The sequence below is a fragment of the Cydia fagiglandana genome, chromosome 16, assembly GCF_963556715.1.
Source record: "Cydia fagiglandana chromosome 16, ilCydFagi1.1, whole genome shotgun sequence".
NCBI lineage: Eukaryota > Metazoa > Arthropoda > Insecta > Lepidoptera > Tortricidae > Cydia > Cydia fagiglandana.
The window spans coordinates 15,973,306-15,993,786 of NC_085947.1; the positions used below are offsets into that span (position 1 = coordinate 15,973,306).

Here is a 20,481-nt window from a genome sequence, read left to right on the forward strand (position 1 = left end):
GTCACTATATAAAAATGCAGGCGTCAATAATCGATTTTTTTTCAATCGATTATTACGATTTTTATCTTTACCGTGCACTTCATGAATGGGCAACTTGTTTGTTTGCATTTTTTTTACCACTCTGTGGCTTCCCCGCGGCACGTCATTCTCGGAATTTCAGCCCCGTACTCATATCATATGTTGATTATTTTTTGTGTATTTTGCGGCGTTAATAAAAATATTCTAGTGCATTTCAAACTAAATTGGAAGAAAGTGTCGACTGTTAGTCACACTCCGCATTTATTTACCTAAAACCACCGGTAAGTCTATAGACATTCATCATAACTAAATAAAAAATGTCAAGTGGGTAAGCGTTTCGCAATTTATTTTTAGGCTTATAAAAATATTCTTGCACTAGAATTTTAATAATAACCTCATAACTCTCTTCATTAGCGTCTAGGTGTTCAATAACGCCTCGTTACTGATAATTTGATACGCCGGTCTGTATGTAATTGTGTCGCAGTTCTTTCAAGTTTGATTATTCTAACGAAATTGAGCGATTATTCATCATCAATCATTATCTACGGCATTGAATTTATCTTATGTTCGTTACATACTCATTAAGGCTTATAAATTTGCAGTTAAATGTGTGAAAATGGCCTTGAATCCTGAGACAATTGAGGAAGACTCGTTTATAATCCTGGGTACTTCCCCCGGCACTAGTTTGGACATAAAGTGCAACGGTAATGGCATAGTGAGCGATGGGCCGCTGAATAAGTCGCAGATCGAGGATGCCATGAAGGACCTGTCTGCTGAGGCCAGCATGGCATTTAAGGCCACATTCAAACTCGGTGATTGTGTGAGTATTTTTACTAGTTTTCAAAGTGAAAGTTATTTTGCTGGTTTGTTTTGGGTATGTAGTAAGATTGTTATAGAAAATAATTTTGCATGCAATCAGGTTTTGTTGTAGTTAGTTGGTAATGTTTTTAACCCTGAAATTGTATTAATAGTATATGAAATACTGAACATAACCTTTGAATCTCATTTTGAGCGTAGTAGCGAACTTATTGAGTGTCAAAATAAGCGATAAATAATTTCATTTCAATATACATATTATTACGATATTATAATGTGTTTGTTAGCAGTGTTTTTAATTTGGTACTTGATATAAGAGCACATTATTTTATGCATTTACATGTTACATGCATTATCTGTAATGTTTGCATAACACCAATATTTGTTTACATAATTTCTTTGCTTAAAAGCCAATCACAACAATCTTAACCAAATATTGACTGATATATATATATATATATACATATATATATATATATATATATATATACTGTCATTCATTCATTCATTTTATATTGTGAAGCAAATGATTAGGCTTGTGCCTGCTCTTTCACTACAGAGAGTGCTCCACTCTTGGTCAATTGGTCAAAAGAACTAGTTCGGTCTTTTAGATCCTTTAGTTCAGTTCTATTATTGAAAGCCGGGAATGAATAGGAATCGGGTTTACATTAGTTTTGTTTTTCCAATCTTTGGTAACTGAATATAATTCAAGTTGTATGATATGTTGCTATTGAACATTAAAACACCTTAACACAATTAAAAAATACAATATGATGTATAAAAAAAATATTTGATTTTCCTTCATACTTTTCGGGCTTTGGCGTGTCACATAGTTCTTTCATCTCTTTTTATATAGTATGCTACAAACATATTTTCTAAAAATGACCTCAATTTTTTTCAATAGATATTTCAGGATTGGGAGAATTGGGACCAAACAACTTGATGTGAAATACACAATCAATACATTTCGTTTCTGTTTTAATTATTAACCACAACTAGGACTGTTAACTCAATCTGTTTAGCTCATAACTACCTCAAGCCTTCCAGAAAACATATTTGTCAACAAGTTTTGTTAAGTGGTCATTACCATTGGCATTCAATATTAATTACACACACATTCAACATTAACAGTTATTTTACAAGCATACTATTAGGTATTCTAATAACCAGCTGTTTGAAGGGGGTTATTACCGATGTGATAATGACAGGATAAGTCTGTCTCTTTCGTGTGCATCTATCGATGGTAATAAGTGACGTTTCCTTTATCATGCGATAACCGCATCCATCATGCGTCCGCAGATAAGATAAGATTATCGATCGCGATATATCACGCATGAAGAATCACAGAATTCATAAGATCATTAAGGTGGAAGATAGCTAAAGTCTGACCAGTAATATATGATCATTGTCAAGAGGGCGCTGTTACTCTCATGTATTGGGTGACAGTTGAAAAAATTAGTTCCAGTGAAATTCCGCAACATGGCGCGTGATCATCACTAGTCAGGCTTTTATAAGTATCTATAATGAATAGCCTCTGAATAGCTGACTATAAAATCATTCTTTTAATTCATCTCAAGAATCACTCTATTGATTGGTGAAAAATTGAAAACTGCATGAAAATCCGTTCAGTAGGTTTTGAGTTTATGGCTAACAAATAAACAAACACACTAACAGACAGACGCCGTGGGGGAATTTGTTTTACTATAAAGTGTAGTGATTAGGACAAATCCCTATCTAATATAGGTGTCTATCAGTGGCGGCGCGTCTAGATTGTTCGTAGGTAAGCCGTAGCTAAGTTGCCCTTCCTTTTCTTCATAAGTTTAAAGAAAATGGCCTAAGAGCCTGGATATCAGACAAGCCGATGGGAATCGAGTTCTATGGACGCTCCGCCACTGGTGTCTATCTAATACCTTTAAACGAGCAATTTTTGTTTTATATTTCGGGGATCTCTGAAATGGCTCTACGAATTTCGATGAATTTTGCTATATGGGGGTTTTCAGGGACGATAAATCGGTTTAGCTAGGTCTTGTCTCTAGAAAACGCGCATTTTTGAGTTTTTATACGTTTTATTTGTCTCCCAGATATTGATTATATTAGATCGTCTTAAACATTGTAGGCTTATTAACAAAACTTTATCACCTACTCATTCCGTATTAATTCCAGCCATCACCAGCCTCCCTAATGGTGGCCAGCACCATAATCTCCGAAGACAAAAGCACCGAAGAACTCCAGAAGCGTTTCGGAGAGATCCTCGACGAGAATGTGCTTCTCAAAGAAACGTTGAAGCAGAATAATGACTCCATGAAGGAGCAGTTCTGTCTGATAGCGTCGTGTCAGGAAGATATGATGAAGACGCATTCCCTGCACAAGGAGAAGTTTGATGAAACCAGGGAGCTGGTGGAAAAGGTTGGTTATAATTATTGATTAACATCAAAAATGAAATTTCTGTTTCTTTTTCGATTGTAACTCACAACGCAAAAAAAAGGGGCGTTAGGTGTATGTTTGACGCCAATGTCTGCAACATCAAGCTGACATCGTAGCTTTCCAGCGGATATACCGATTTCGATGCGGTTTTTATTTACGTGGAAGCACGTTTTCTTGCGGTGGTTCTTAGTTATATTTCAGAAAAATCGATCTAGCAGTTTGAAAAGTGTCAGCTCTTTTCCAAAATGATGTGACAATAAATAAACCCTAAGGTTTTTACAACAATAAATAAACCCTAAGGTTTTTTTATTGTTCTTAGGGGTCACATTTGGGTTAGGTTAAATAAGTATGTCAGGATCAGATGATAAGATCCTAAACAAATTGAGGGAGCTCTTGAAATATAGGAGAGATTCTTGACGAGAATGTGCTTCTCAAAGAAACGTTGAAGCAGAATAATGACTCCATGAAGGAGCAGTTCTGTCTGATAGCGTCCTGTCAGGAGGACATGATGAAGACGCATTCCCTGCACAAGGAGAAGTTTGATGAAACCAGGGAGCTGGTGGAAAAGGTAGGTTAAATATATATCAAAAATGGAATTCCTCTTTTGTTTTTAACTCACGACGCAAAAAGAGGGGTGTTAGGTATATGTTTGACGCCAATGTCTGTCTGTGGCAACGTAGCTTTCCAACGGATAGACAGCGTTTGATGCGTTTTTAGTGTTCCGTACAAAACTTTGTTTACGGAACACTTATGGGATCACTTCGGTCTTGTTTTACATGAACGCGAGTTTTCTTGCGGTGGTTCTTAGTTATATTACTTATATAAAAATCGATCTAGCAGTATGAAAAGTATCAGCTCTTTTCCAAAATGATGTAAGGCATGTTTATGCCTTACAACAATAAATAAACCCTAAGGTTTTTACAACAATAAATAAACCCTAAGGTTTTTACAACAATAAATAAACCCTAAGGTTTTTACAACAATAAATAAACCCTAAGGTTTTTACAACAATAAATAAACCCTAAGGTTTTTACAACAATAAATAAACCCTAAGGTTTTTTTATTGTTGTTAGGGGTCACATTTGGGTTAGGTTAAATAAGTATGTCAGGATCAGATGATAAGATCCTAAACAAATTGAGGGAGCTCTTGAAATATTCGAGAGATTCTTGACGAGAATGTGCTTCTCAAAGAAACGTTGAAGCAGAATAATGACTCCATGAAGGAGCAGTTCTGTCTGATAGCGTCCTGTCAGGAGGACATGATGAAGACGCATTCCCTGCACAAGGAGAAGTTTGATGAAACCAGGGAGCTGGTGGAAAAGGTAGGTTAGATATATATCAAAAACCGGGCAAGTGCGAGTCGGACTCGCGCACGAAGGGTTCCGTAACATAAAGCAAAAACAAAACTGAAAAAATGTAAAAAGATAACGGTCACCCATCCAAGTACTGACCACGCCCGACGTTGCTTAACTTTGGTCAAAAATCACGTTTGCTATATGGGACTTACCCCACCCCACTTAAATCTTTATTTTATTCTGTTTTTAGTATTTATTGTTATAGCGGCAACAGAAATACATCATCTGTGAAAATTTCAACTGTCTAGCCATCACGGTTCGTGAGATACAGCCTGGTGACAGACAGACGTACAGACGGACGGACGGACAGCGAAGTCTTAGTAATAGGGTCCCGTTTTACCCTTTGGGTACGGAACCCTAAAAATGGAATTCCTCTTTTGTTTTTAACTCACGACTCAAAAAGAGGGGTGCTAGGTATATGTTTGACGCCAATGTCTGTCTGTGGCAACGTAGCTTTCCAACGGAGTGACAGCGTTTGATGCGTTTTTTTACATGAAAGCGAGTTTCCTTGCGGTGGTTCTTAGTTATATTTCAGAAAAATCGATCTAGCAGTTTGAAAAGTGTCAGCTCTTTTCCAAAATGATGTAAGGCATGTTTATGCCTTACAACAATAAATAAACCCTAAGGTTTTTACAACAATAAATAAACCCTAAGGTTTTTACAACAATAAATAAACCCTAAGGTTTTTACAACAATAAATAAACCCTAAGGTTTTTACAACAATAAATAAACCCTAAGGTTTTTACAACAATAAATAAACCCTAAGGTTTTTACAACAATAAATAAACCCTAAGGTTATTACAACAATAAATAAACCCTAAGGTTTTTACAACAATAAATAAACCCTAAGGTTTTTACAACATTAAATAAACCCTAAGGTTTTTACAACAATAAATAAACCCTAAGGTTTTTACAACAATAAATAAACCCTAAGGTTTTTACAACAATAAATAAACCCTAAGGTTTTTACAACAATAAATAAACCCTAAGGTTTTTACAACAATAAATAAACCCTAAGGTTTTTTTATTGTTCTTAGGGGTCACATTTGGGTTTTTACAATCTTCTTAACCTCCTTAACCTTTTGAACATCGCGCGTATCGTGCGCGCCGCGTCATCGTGAACCTTGCTGGAATGCACGAAGGTTGATATTGGGCTGTAACCGCGCGCGTCAGTTGACGTCTTTGGCGGTCATAAGGTTAACCTAACCTTTTATTTATTCATTGTCGTCTATGTGGAGCAGGTATCTGCACACAATAATGCAAACAGAGGACGAATAGCCCATGGACCGTCCTTTAAGCTATCTTAAGCAGTTATTTCTAAACCACTGTGATTGTACATTTATAATATTTAAGTAACTATTTAAGCGTATTATGATTGTTTTAATTTTTGGATATTTTTCAATGAAATAAATTTTATCTTATCTTATCTTATCTTATTTGTGACGTCCCACGGGTAAAGGTACCTTATGGCAGTTGGCGCTTACGCTATTATTAACGCCGCTCCAATATTATTGCGGCGCTATGTGACGTAAGTGCCAGCCGCCATAAGGTACCTTTTACCGTGGAGCGTCACATTTATATTACGTTTATTACGCATATAATTCTCAGCATTGATCAGTTACGCCCGCCAAGAAATTGCTACGCAGTATCTTAAATTACTTACTTTGATAGAAAGTAGTACATAATTTCCTTTGTTTATGTATGGGCTATTTTTATACATGCAGAGGTCTTAGAGTATTAAATAACCGGAGTCGTCTTTAAGAGCTTTACCCCACTGCCGAAAACCTTGCGCAATTGTGCAAACTTTAATATATGGACTGACGTTTATCTGACACGGCTATTTGTACGTTGCGTACAAATAGCCATACATTTGATGTGCCCCTCCCCCGCAAAAATCAGCAGACTTTGTACAGAAATTGACAAACAAGGCGTCTCCAGTTACTAAATGCTCTAAGGCTGAAGTGAGGTATATTATAGACTAGAATAATATGGTTTATGCTTTTTCACCACACCAGCTCGGAATGGCTTACTTTGCACTTCAAAAACGGATTGCAAAGTTGCACTTTGCTGTCAGTAATTCACATGTGAGCCAAAGTAATACAATGCAAATTTTGAGTTGTTTTCGTATGTTCGCTGGTAGAATAGACTTTTAAATGATGATTTTGGATGATCAATATTTAATAACATTTATTTGAATTTGATTTTAGTTGATAATTTACATTTAATATTTGCTTTGGTTTTGTGTGGTGAAAAATTTTGTGTTCCACTTTCGTGCTTTGAAACCCTCGCAACGCTCACGATCCCATTTTTTCCCATCCCATCAATTTTGGAATCTTTCGCTTGCTCGGGTATCAATATTAGCACGAGCGGTTAAACAACAACTTTGGCCCCTTGTAAAACGAATAACTATTGCTATACAACTTATTATATCTCAACAGCTGCGCCAAGAAAACAAGAAACTCAAACAAGAGATAGTCCAGCTAAAAGAGACCAAAGTTAACACTGAGACCGGAGAGGAAGACAAAGTGAAATCGGGCCCTCCGTCCGCTGTGGAGTTCGTGACGTGCCCTGATGATGACACCATTAATAAGCTGACAGCACAGTTAGAGCTGGTCGAGAAGCAGCGACGTCAGGTACGTGCTGTAATCGTTTTAAAATTTGACATATATCTGTGGCCATACCACATGTAAGCCTTAGAGAATAACATATATACCTTACAGTGTAAGGTATGTATCTTATGTAAAGACCTTGACAATTTTTTTTATTGCAGGTAATAGTTGACAACGAGAAACTGACCTGGCAGAAGGAGTCCTTGGAACACATTGTGGACGCGACATCCAAAGAACGAGACGACCTTAAGGAGAAACTCAATAACGTCGAGGTATAACTGCATATTTTAATTATTTTACTACTCATTTGACCATTCAAATTTAATATAATAATATATTGGTTATCTTTAAAATGTATACGGTGTCACACACCTCAGTTATCACACCACCATTTAAATACCAGAATGCGGAGACACTACTGACTTCGGACAACGTTGGGCTCAGCATTGTTCCGAGCAATTATTAGGGTTGGCACCACTTGACGTCCTTGGTGCGTGTACGACCACGGTTAAGATAATCACTTGAATTTTGACAACCCTAAATAGCCGAAAGGTATAGTGCCATACATTAGAAAGGGATGACATGATTGGACTCTGAACCGCTGTCAATCTTCGGTTTTGTAGGAAGTGTCCTTTCTGTATGGTAATGCTATTATTTATTCTGTGATTATGCTGTAGTAAGGTTACATTCCCAGTATGTCGTAACGACAGTAATCGCACCGTCCTATACAGGTTGTCCCAGAATTCGACGTCAAGCCGTAAACGGATGATAGACCAAGTCATAACAGTTATCATAAAAATAGTTACAAAAAAAACCAACTCATGTTCTTTAAAAATTATGGCCACTTTAAAAATTCACTAAAAAATCCACACCCTGTAATTATTCAAGATTGCACAACAATAAAAAAATTAGAATAATTTATGGAATTTGTAGTAACAAGAGTTAAAGAACCATTACAGGGTGTGGATTTTTAGTGAATTTTTAAAGTGACCATAATTTTTAAAAAAACATTAGTTGGATTTTTTTTTGTATTTTTATGATAACTGTTATGACTTGGTCTATCATCCGTTTACGGCTCGAGGTCGAATTCTGGGACACCCTGTATGTGAACACCTCCGTTTAAATATACAGGCCACGACGCACGACTATCTGTCGTCAGGACTACAAAATGTAATCTTTTATTTATTTAATTTATGTTTTATAATATTTTATTTTTTGTAAATGTAATATGGGTTTTTAAGACTGATATAAATGTTTTTTTTTTTTAACTTTATTGCACAGTAATAAATATGTACAAATGGCAGACTTAATGCCATATGGCATTTTCTACCAGTCAACTATAGGGCAAAACAGAAATTCTCGAATATGGGTGCACTGAGAAAAATAATTCGAAAAACAACAACACAACTTTGGACAACTATTAATTTTATTTAAAATTGTTTTAAACTTATATTTTCAGTTGCAACTTTCCGGCAAAGACAGCGAGTACGCCGCAGAGATGCACATATTAAAGTGCACCATACAAGATCTCCAGGGCCGTCTGCAGTCTTCCAGCAGCATTGTGAGTGCAAATTTAAACTTTATTACAAAGGGACTGGGTCTATTTTCAGTTGCAACCTTAGAGCATTTAATTAAGGAGTCGCCTTTACGAGCTTACCCCTCTGCCGAAAACCTTGCACAGTTGTGCAAACTTTTGTGTGACGTTTATCTGACATAGCTATTTATACGTTACGTACAAATCATGTACAAATAGACATACATTTGATGTGCCCCTCCCGCAAAAATAGGCAGACTGTTTTGTATATAAAATGACAGCCAAGGCGTCTCCAGGTACTAAATGCTCTAAGGTTGCAACATTTCGATACAGACAGTGACTGCGCGCACATGTTAAAGTGTTCAGATTTCCGGAGGGTAGCAAAGATGATAATCGTCAATAGTACGACAAACCCCAAACTACGAAAAATCGATTCGATTGGCGTTTTCCATCAACAATTGACATCTTGGCTACCCCAGGTCAGACTGCCGTTTCCAGTAGCATTGTAAGTTCAAATATATTCTTTATGACTAAGAGGATAAGTTCTATTTTCAATTTCAACTGTCCGGTACAGAACACGTGTTAAAATGCACCAATCAAGACCTACTACAGTCTTCCAGCAATATTGTAAGTGCTGGTGAAAGGTTTAAATCTTAATACAATGGGATAAGATCTATTTTAAGTTGCATTTTTTCTGTAAAGACAGCTACTACACTACGACCGCATTTTGAAGTGTAAGTAAGTTAAGTGCGAAATAAAACCTTATGGCTGTGAGTATAAAGTCTATTTTAAGTTGCACCCTCACGGTAACACACAAACAGCCTTTGTCATTTGATAAATATAAAAAAAAAATGCTTTCAGACAAGTCAATCTTCGGAGGAGATCAAAAGACGCGACGCCTTGATTCTGCAGTTGGAAACCAAACTGTTAGCTTTGCAGAGCGAGTACAAAGCTTCGCAGTTGAAGGTCCTCGAACTGGAGAACGTTAAGGTAATAATGTAACTGGGTTGAGCAACATACAGGAACAGTGTAAAAAGTAACAGTGGACCGACGCCTTTGATGTTTGCGTGAATGCCGACACCGCAGAAGAACACAGTAGGGCTGTCACAGATTTTTGTACTCCAACACAAACATTTCAAATAAGATACGCTGGCCCTGTAAGTAGTACCGAGCTACTAACAATGGCGATGTATGCAGCTCGGGTGCTCACTCTCTCATTAAGCAAAATGTGAGACGCAATACACATTGGACAAAGAAATTGGAGAGGTGGAATACCACCAATTTTTGACATATATTGGATATTTAAAGGCTCACATCCGCGAATGCGGATGCGGATGTCAAGATTAGGTACTTAGAAAACGTCAAATATTACATTATAATACTTTTTTATAAAACGAAACGTTTAGTATTTGAGCAAGAATATAGGTGCGTTATATTTAATAAACAGTAACTTGGCCGACTTTTCTGGATCTAGACGACTTCGTTATAGGTAATGACGAAATTACCTAGCACTTACGCCGCCGGTAAGACGTTCCTGTACCGATTTGTTCGACATCCGCATCCGCATAAGCTCCGCATCAATTTAATGCGGATGCGGATATTGAAAATAATGCGGAAGTTCCGCGGTTGCGGATGCGGATGTTCGCAACATCCCTGAATAAAATATATATCATTCTACATACATTTTTTGTACATTTAGTTTTGTTACATATTCATGCATCTCTTTTCAATGAATGTTTTTTTTAATGAATGTACGTCATATTATGTAAATTTAAATGAAATTTTCATTTTCAGATGGAATTTTCGAAACACAAGTCCGGAATGGCCGAGATAGTGAAAATATACAAGGACCAAATACAAGATCTCCACAACAGGCTTAAGGATGCACAGATCACTGTAAGCACAACTCATTATCTAGTAATTAGCCTCCTTAATTTTTACATTAATGGAAGATTTTATGTTACTGGCAGGACTTGACCCGCGACCTCTGCAATTCGTGCATAGCTCTTAACCTATTGAGCTATGGAAGCCTACCAGAAAAAACGTTTTTCCTTTAATATGCAAATTATTTGTCTTCTCAATTTATTGGATTTCACTTTAGCTAATTATTGCCTTATTATTACAACTGGCATATTTTTGGTATTATCTTTTGAACGCCACAGACGGCAATTGACGTCAACGCAAAATCGTGACATTGACGCCAAAGACGGCATTTGACGTCGATCGTTTTTTGATGAAAATCTACTGAAAAACACCCTTAGGTTGGCATTATTTATTCACTAAACTAAATTTAACCCCCGTGGCGTCAGTGACACGGCAAATGGATGCGCCGTTTGGCGTTCAAAAGGTTAATATAGATTTTTGTCTTCTCTATTTATCTCTCTCTAGTCGGTAATGCCATCTCTCTCCCTCAGCTGTTCCAGCCAGTCCGTCTGTCCATCAGTCCGGACTCGGAGAGCCCTGGCGAGTTCAGCAGCTATCTCGCCAATGTCAAATTATATGACAGGACACTGAAGCATTTAGCCGAGCTGCTAAACGGCTTGGTTCATGGGTGAGTATTCATTTTTACAAATAAATAAATAAATATTATAGGACATTTTAACACAAATTGACTAAGCCCCACGGTAAGCTCAAGAAAGCTTGTGTTGTGGGTACTCAGACAACGATATACAATAATATATAAATACTTAAATACATAGAAAACAACTATGACTCAGGATCAAATATCTGTATCATCATACAAATAAATGCCCTTACCAGGATTTGAACCCGGGACCATCGGCTTCATAGGCAGGGTCACTACCCACTAGGCCAGACCGGTCGCCAAACAACAAGCTTACAAGCTGTACAAGCTTTTATCAAAGAGGATTTTTAATAGAGAGTTACTGTCATGGTAAATTATGTAGCTACTGTACATTTACTGCCATCTTTCAACGGACGATTAAAACTGTTAGAACGCCATTTGACTTTGATCATTATTCTTTCACTGATATGTGTTAACTTGTTAAATTATTATAAGCCTATACGGTGTCCCACTGGTGGGCAAAGGCCTCCCCCCTTGATTTCCATTCGTCTCGATGTTGAGCAATCTCCGGCCAATCGTTAAGATATGCCTCCAGGTCGTCCCGCCATCTCCGTCTGGGCCTACCACATCCTCGCCCATCTTGCGGCACCCATACCGTGGTTATTTTGGCCCACCTCTGTGGGTGCATGCGGCAGACATGGCCGGCCCAGTTCCATTTCAAAATATTATTTATTATATTAACGCCACGCCATTTGGAAGTCCTTCAATTATTCTTTGGTGGCTTCTGTATTTATTCGTAGGTATTTATTTTACAACTGTTTTACGTGTAATTATGACTTTAAATTGTTTATACGACAACGGTTTCACTCACTTGAATTTTTAGTCGCTATTGGCGACATGTTTCGGGCCCGTCGGGGGTCCTTCCTCAGGCTCGAGTGTAATTTAAAATGTGTCTCACGAAAGTTTAATATCGATTAATTATGACATTTTTAAACAACTTTTTTTTATAAATCCCCTGTTATTTTCAGTGCATCGGACAGCCTAGTGCAGACAATAGGCGTTGTTGCCAGCCTGCACGACTTCAAGCTAGAGCGAGCGACCGCCGACCAGGTCCGCGCCGGCCTGGCCGATGTCAGTCAACAACTGGACAAACAGTACAGCAACGCGCTCAACAACATGTCAGTATTCTATATACACACATATAATATAAGGCTACGTTGGTCACAGTGCATCGGACAGCCTAGTCCAGACGATAGGCGTTGTTGCCAGCCTGCACGACTTCAAGCTAGAGCGAGCGACCGCCGACCAGGTCCGCGCCGGCCTGGCCGACGTCAGGCAACAACTGGACAAACAGTACAGCAACAGTCAGTATTCTATATACAACATGTCAGTATTCTACATACAACATGTCAGTATTCTATATACAACATGTCAGTATTCTATATACAACATGTCAGTATTCTATATACAACATGTCAGTATTCTATATACAACATGTCAGTATTTTATATACAACATGTCAGTATTAAAAATGTGGCCTAAGATGTCACCCGCCATTCCCCAATATCGGCTTCGTAGTTTTGACGCAAAGGTAAAGTAATATTTTTAGTGTCCGACCGAAGGTTCGGTTTCGGTTTCGGTTTCGGCCAGTTTCGGCCAAAAAATCATGTTTCGGCTGTAGTTTCGGTTTCGGCCAAAAAACGGCCGAACCTTTCGGCCGGGCCGAAACTTACGAAATGGTACTTCGGAATAAGACCAAAAGTTGGGGAAGAAGTAGGACAACAATATTAATACCTACATATTATACTGATTCATGTATAGGTACAGAAATTAATTGGTTTATTATTAAACACGATTCCACTAATGAGGGCGCCACTGGACGGTCGACGCAGTCTTAAGAGGCTGTCAATACCTATAACGCACACACTGTCTAATTGTTTCGGAGTGAATGAGTGATTTTACCTCAATTTACTATTGGTTTGTGTTCCACAATCCACATGTCCTCTACTTCAGCTTAGCCTTTGGCCTCGCTGCGCCATACTCGGCCTGCGGTCTCGCTTTTTAATACAATGGACATTGGTTGGAGTCTGTGCTCAACTATTTATCCTGAAGCCTGAAGCACGGCTTTGACTTCGCATGAAAGTTCGCCTCACTGGGGCACTTCGGACTTTTAGGCCCAGGTGAAGATTGGTATTGGTGGGGCCTTGCGATATTGTCAACAAAAAATTTCGCGCTCGCGTTTTTGGTTTGTTTTTGGTTGACCCTGTATATACATGTTAACTTGACTGGTGAATGAATAGAGTTAGACCAAGAAAATTCTGCAATGATTTTGATAGCATACGCAACTAGTGCAAATGTTATTTATACGTCATAATTTCATAGAAGTATTGACGTTTAAAATAACACTTGCACTGCGTGTGTTATCAAAATCGTTGCAGAATTATCTTGGTCTAACACTAGTAATTTTCTTAAAAAACTGCTTAAGTAACATCAATTTCAAGGATATTGGGTGTTGACAGCCCCATAATATGTGTATAAAGGGGGTTTTATGACATTTTTTCAACGACTTTAACAAGTCTGCAAAAGTTTCGGTTTCGGTTTCGGTTTCGGCCGAAACTAGAGCCAAAGCCGAACATTCGGTTTCGGTTTCGGTTTCGGCAAAAAAACATGTTTCGGTCGGACACTAAATATTTTTCTAATTCGTTTTCGAAAAATCGGGGAACACACGAAAAAAGGTCCTGCCGTTTTGAATAACATCAATAGAAATCGACGACGAATTTCAACGAATCTTTCCTAATCTAAATAGCGTATTTTTTTTTATTTTTACATACTGTTGTAAAATAAAATAAATTTATACTTATTAAGAAATTTGGTGATGTATGGACTTTTATAATTTCAGTGGCCAAGTAAGAAGCACGTTGACAATATTTGAAGGCATCTTCAAAGACTACAACGAGTTGCTGAAAAAATCGGTGACAATGCAAAATGTAAGTAGTAGACTTAATATTGTAGAATTAATATTAACGCCATCTACTCGACTGCAAAGACATATGTAACTTCGTGTAAGATGAATAAAGTCTAAGGAAAAAACGTGCTTCGGAAAACTAGACAAAGTCATTCTCGGATAGATGCCGCACACACCTTCAGCCTATACTCGGCTAGATGGCGTGACGACACCTCATATTTAACAATTTTAACACAGATATCAGTGAATGATCATGGATCAAAATGATATAAAAATAATAAAATCATTTATCCATATATACACATTTTTTTGATAATTTTATACGTTTTCATTTTGAGTTTTAGTCGTGTGTCGATATATGGCAGTACTGTGACTACATACTATGACAGGACCCCTCTATACTATCTATTCTTTTTGTCGACTGTAAGCCAAAGGTATGGTGCAATCTTTTCGAGTGATGGCGCTATAACCTTCAGCCTACTCTCGAGCAGATGGCGTTAATATTAAGATTTAACAAGTTAACACATATCAGTGAAAGAATAATGATCAAAGTCCAATGGCGTTCTAACAGTTCTAATCTTCTGTCGAAAGATGGCAGTAAATGTACTGAAGCTATATAATTTACCGTGACAGTAACTCTTCTTTCTGCGTGCCTTTCCCCATTTCATTTGGGGTCAGCCCTCCGAATAATTTTTAGGGTTCCGTACCCAAAGGGTAAAACGGGACCCTATTACTAAAACTCTGCTGTCCGTCCGTCCGTTCGTCCGTCCGTTCGTCCGTCCGTCCGTCCGTCCTTCCGTCCGTCCGTCCGTCCGTCTGTCTGTCACCAGGCTGTATCTCACGAACCGTGATAGCTAGACAGTTGAAATTTTCACAGATGATGTATTTCTGTTGCCGCTATAACAACAAATACTAAAAACAGAATAAAATAAAGATTTAAGTGGGGCTCCCATACAACAAACGTGATTTTTGACCGAAGTTAAGCAACGTCGGGCGGGGTCAGTACTTGGATGGGTGACCGTTTTTTTTTGCCTTTTTTGCATTATGGTACGGAACCCTTCGTGCGCGAGTCCGACTCGCACTTGCCCGGTTTTTTTTTAATTTACCATGACAGTAACTCTCTATTTCAAATTCTCTTTTGCAGAAACCTTCAGGCGGTCCTAACGTAGAGGCGCTGACAACGGCTCTGCTCGCCAGAGGGCAGGAGGTGTCGGCTCTTACCCTGGAGCTGAATACTCTGCGAGAGCAGAAAGAGGAAGTCGATGTGCTGAAAGCTCAGCTGGATCTGTACAAGTAAGTTTTTATAATATCTTATACTTGGATAATGGTAATTAATGCATCTCTTGAACCGTGATAGCTAGACAGTTGAAATTTTCACAGATGATGTATTTCTGTTGCCGCTATAACAACAAATACTAAAAACAAAATAAAATAAATATTTAATTGGGGCTCCCATGCAACAAACGTGATTTTTTTGCCGTTTTTTGCGTAACGATACGAAACCCTTCGTGCGCGAGTCCGGCTCGCACTTGGCCGGTTTTTTCTTACAGTCACCTCTAATAACCTTTTCGATGCCGTGTCGAACACAAAAGCTGTCACGCGGACGCCACTTCACCCAAGTGTCAAAACTGAAATTGAACTTTATGCATATGCACGTAGGTCTAAGTTGCACTGTGGTCTGTGACCGATTAATCGGTCTTCGTCGTTGGACCTGCGGTGCGGATATATCGATCATTGGCGTCCAAAAGGTTAAAGATAGGTTGATTTGGATTAATCAGCCACTATATGTATGGTTCGTTTTTTTAGCAGTAGAAATAAGGTAAACAATCTTGATGTGTCTTTTCTAATACGATCATTTATATTCTTCTGCTTTAATAGTCTTTTTGATTTTTAAAAAGCGTTTTTCATTTAAAAGACATGTCAAGATCGCTTACCTTCTTGCAAGTTCTTTCTAATGCTAAAAAAACGAACTATATATGTAAATATGAACGTGTCAACAGGAGCGACTTCGAAGCGGAGCGCACGGCGCGCGAGATGATGGCCGTGGAGAAAGAACACATCCTCACAGACCTGCGCACCAGCCAGCGCCGCAACCAGGAGCTCATGCAGAAGCTCGAACAGGTCGGTACTGGGCTATAACCCCGAAAATCGAAGTACACAAATTGCGGGGATTTTTCTCTGTCACTCTAATTACGCCTTCGTTGGAGTAAAAGAGAAAGATGCCCGCAATTTACGAATTTCGGTTTTCGCGGTAGCCACTCTGAGCTTTATTTGTTACGAACACTTGACCCTTAGGGCTGATTTAGACGGAGCGCGAACTCGCATGCGATTTTAGTTACATTGCGGACTGTTGGTTACGTTCCATTCAACCGACCTAGAATCGGCAAACAATTCTGTGATACATATATTAATTTCGGGCAAAAAAGAAAAAATCATACATAAAGGGTTAAAGAAGTATTTAAAACAAGTACCGTAAAACGGGGTGAGTAGGTTTCGCGGGGAGAGTTGGGTTATGAATGGGGAGAGAAGGTTTGAGAGGGGGGGTGAGAAGGGATTTTAAGGCTACTGCTACAAAAATAATGTATTCCATTTTAAAATGTGGTAGTAATACGCATAATAAAAAAAATCGATCCAACAATCTTCCAAAATCACCTTTGTATGAAAAACCCTCTCACCCCAAATACGAGGCACTACGGGGTGAGGTGGGTTTTCCTCTTTATCGTCAAAGTTATGAAAGGGAACTACCCAAAATAAAATACAAACGTCCGAACCACTTATTAGATACACCATTCAGTTTTCACATGTAAAAATAAAATTTTATCGAGGTTTGAAAGTCAAATTTCACCCAACTCAGCCCATTTTGGTACCCTCGGACTTATTGTCGTGTTTTGTTTAGTTCCGCCGGAGACGGGGCGCCGCCGACCCGGATCCGTGCGACGTGCAGTAACGAGCGAGGCTAATATACCAAGTGACGTGGCTACTACCAAATTAACAAGAGGCGTGACAACATTACCAAGTTGTGTGGTACAAACTACCGCAGCATGGCAAGATTAAGAAAGGGGTTGGCAACATTACCGAAACTTGACAAAATCAACCATGGTCATGAAAAAAATTAATAAAAATTGGCGAAATCAACTGATTGACGTGGCTTGGACGAAAGGCAACTGGTATGGTGACAGCATAGACTAGGAATTCTCTAGACGGAGTTTAGAGCAATTATTTCATGAAACCGATATGCTGCCAAAAATACAGGTGCGGGGGACGAGGTGAGCGAGTCCCGTGCCGTGATTGGTCCGTTCAAAGACGAACGTCACACAAAGACACTTTGAGTCGAAAATGAAGTAAAACTACCGTATATTTGTGGCAGAGTGGTAGCGTGACTATGCTCAGTCTGGAGGATGTTTTGTCTGCGGGTGACAGTATCACTACATTACAACATCACCATAGCCACATCGAAGTAATCGAGACAACAAGTAATATTGGCAGCATACCCTTTTAAACGGTAAACTTTTGTCTAAAATTATACTTATTTAGAATTGGCATTATCAACTTATAACATGTCATTATTTATGTCGAAGCTTTTTACAAGCATCTTGTTTAAAAATGTGATATTTATATTAAAACTTAAAATAAAAATATTGTGTACTAATTTTATTTTTATTTCATGTTTAACTTGTACTTATAAATCTTATAATCCAGTGACGTGATCTTTTGTGATAGAATAGCATTTATCTCATTGAGGCAAAAGCCTCCACTCTTTTATATTATAACATTTATGTGATATTTACGAGTTTGCATTTTATGTACGGTCAGCCAAGAAAGTGATTGATAGAGTCGAAAAGTGGTAGACCACTTTCTTGGCTGACTGTACCTAATGAATATCTTCTTAAGGCAAAATAAACGTTATTTTAATTAATTGGTTTTTCATTTAGCATATCTTCATATAAAGTGCCATTCTATGGAACTTGCTAACTATTATGTAAACAAACCGCCATATTGAAATTGTCAAAGAATGATGAATTTACTAGTGACTTTTGTTTACATAGTTAGCAACTTCCATATAATGACTACCAACTATAGTGTTAAGAAATTAGTATGTATGTATGTATGTATGTCACTTTATTGCACATAAACAGGTTTACATAAAATAGACAAAAACAAAACAAAAATAAAAATGTTATGTACAAAGGCGAACTTATCCCTAAAAGGGATCTCTTCCAAATTAAAATTAGTAAGGGATAGGAGCTACGATCTCAGGCTGGTTCTTATTCAATCCAGAAAATATCTTTAGAAACATTCCATGACATTGTCTACCGTTTGTCCGGTACAAACGCGAATTTTCTGAAGATTTGCAGGTATAAGAGTTTCCTTTTCTATGACAAATGGTCAAAAATATGCACAGAAAAATAATCGCCTGCTTTAAATGCCGAAAAAAGTCACAACACAGGAAATAAAATGCGTTTGTACGGGACAGCCCGTGGAATGCTCCTTTAGCCTTTCTGCGTTGTATTATCACTAAACCTTATAAAACAAAGTCCCCCGCCGCGTCTGTATGTATGTTCGCGGTAAACTCGGATTTTCATGCGGTTCTTGAAGTTGAAGGGTCAGATGCTAGTTTCATTCGTAAAAATATGTGCCTGTGCCATTTTTAGGGTTCCGTAACTCAAAAAGAAAAAAACTGAACCCTTATATGATCATTCGTGCGTCCCTCTGTCTGTGCGACCATTCCCCTCCCTTTATCTCCCAAATTACTGGGTCTAAACTTTTGAAAAAAATACACAAAATAGTTCTTTACCTATAGATCACAGAAAACCTATTAGAAAAATGCAGTCAAGCGTGAGTCGGACTTAATTAAGTACTTCGTTTTTGATCCGACCCCCACGGGTTTTTTACAAAACATTTCATTCACATTCCGCATAAAAAAATACATTGTTAAAAATTGGGTAATGTACGCGTCGCGAGTCCGACTCGCACTTGACCGATTTTTGGTTTAATTATCAAATAAAAATTAATGCGTCGTATGAGGAAATTAAAAAAACTGGCACAAGAAAGAAATGAGTGGCGATTACTCCACCGACAAGAGCAAAGCTCTTAAGTTATGATGATGATGATGATATCAATTAATCGGGACAATTTAGTATGCAATTGCTAGTTAAAGTCAATTTACATTGTCAGCAGAAGCCGGCCGTGGCCAGCAACAGCACGAGCCCTCAAAACAGACCGAACACACGCCCCGCCGGGTCTCGCCCGACCACTGTCATCCGAACTGCGACCTCCAGCTCGCCAACTTCCATTTCTACGCAGGGCAACACTACCGGCAACATGGTAAGACTGGCTAAAGTGTCATTCTATTGAACTTGTTAACTATATAAACAAAAGCCACTACGCTGGCCCAATATTACATGTTACATTTTCAAAATAGTTGAAATTTGACTTAATGTCACTATGACAATGTTCAAATTTCAGTTCGATAAAAGTGAACCCTGTAATATTGGGCCAGGAACTAGTAAATTAATCATTCTTTGACAATTTCAATATGGCGGTTTGTTAACATAGTTAGCAAGATAACATGACACTGTACGAGCAATGATTCATTTATTAGTTAGTAGGTACCGTGTCACCGTGACAAACATGAATATCGTTAGAGGTCTCATAATATTGTCACTGCGACAAAGTACAAAATGAGCAGGAAATTAAATTCTTTGCTAAACATTATGCAGTAGTTCAAATACTTAGGGTCCAAAATCTATCTGTCGCTTGAACTTGTGTAATACTCACGGTCCGGTCCTGCATGAGACGGTGTTTCATAAATATTACCCTTACCCTTACCCTAAGTTACCCTTTTGGTTTTGACGGCTGCAAGCAGGATCGTGATTACAATTGTTTAAGTTTCAATTGCAAATAGAATTAGAATAATATATATTTATTTATTTTAATGTTAGTGTGCATTGTATTGTTAAGGATCATAGTATGTTTTATTATAGAAATGTGTACATTATTTATGTATTTTGTACATTCGATTTGTCATTAAGTATACTGATGGTATATTACCACGAAGGTCCGGAAAAAGAAGAAGCTATCGAACGAGCCACCAACGCCAAAGGAGCCTAAAGAAGTGACCCCGCCGCCGCTGCGTTTCGACTGCCCCGTCTGCGACGAGCCTTTCAAGACGCTCGTATTATTACAGCAACATGTTGAGAACTGCTTATTGTAGGACTTAAGCTTTGGATTCCTAG

The 20,481-nt window shown here is 38.2% G+C and overlaps 1 protein-coding gene across 1 annotated transcript; it reads left to right on the plus strand.

The window, feature by feature from the left end:
- Positions 1 to 108: 108 nt before the first annotated feature.
- Positions 109 to 20,481, plus strand: LOC134672036 (optineurin). The gene is made up of 15 exons (XM_063529934.1): positions 109 to 299; positions 621 to 838; positions 2,998 to 3,240; positions 7,052 to 7,246; positions 7,384 to 7,494; positions 8,682 to 8,783; positions 9,618 to 9,746; positions 10,551 to 10,652; positions 11,171 to 11,307; positions 12,309 to 12,458; positions 14,180 to 14,267; positions 15,390 to 15,538; positions 16,246 to 16,366; positions 19,424 to 19,570; positions 20,304 to 20,481. Exons 2-15 carry the CDS (start codon positions 635 to 637, stop codon positions 20,457 to 20,459), a joined length of 2,034 nt encoding a protein of 677 aa, XP_063386004.1. The 5' UTR covers positions 109 to 299; positions 621 to 634; the 3' UTR covers positions 20,460 to 20,481.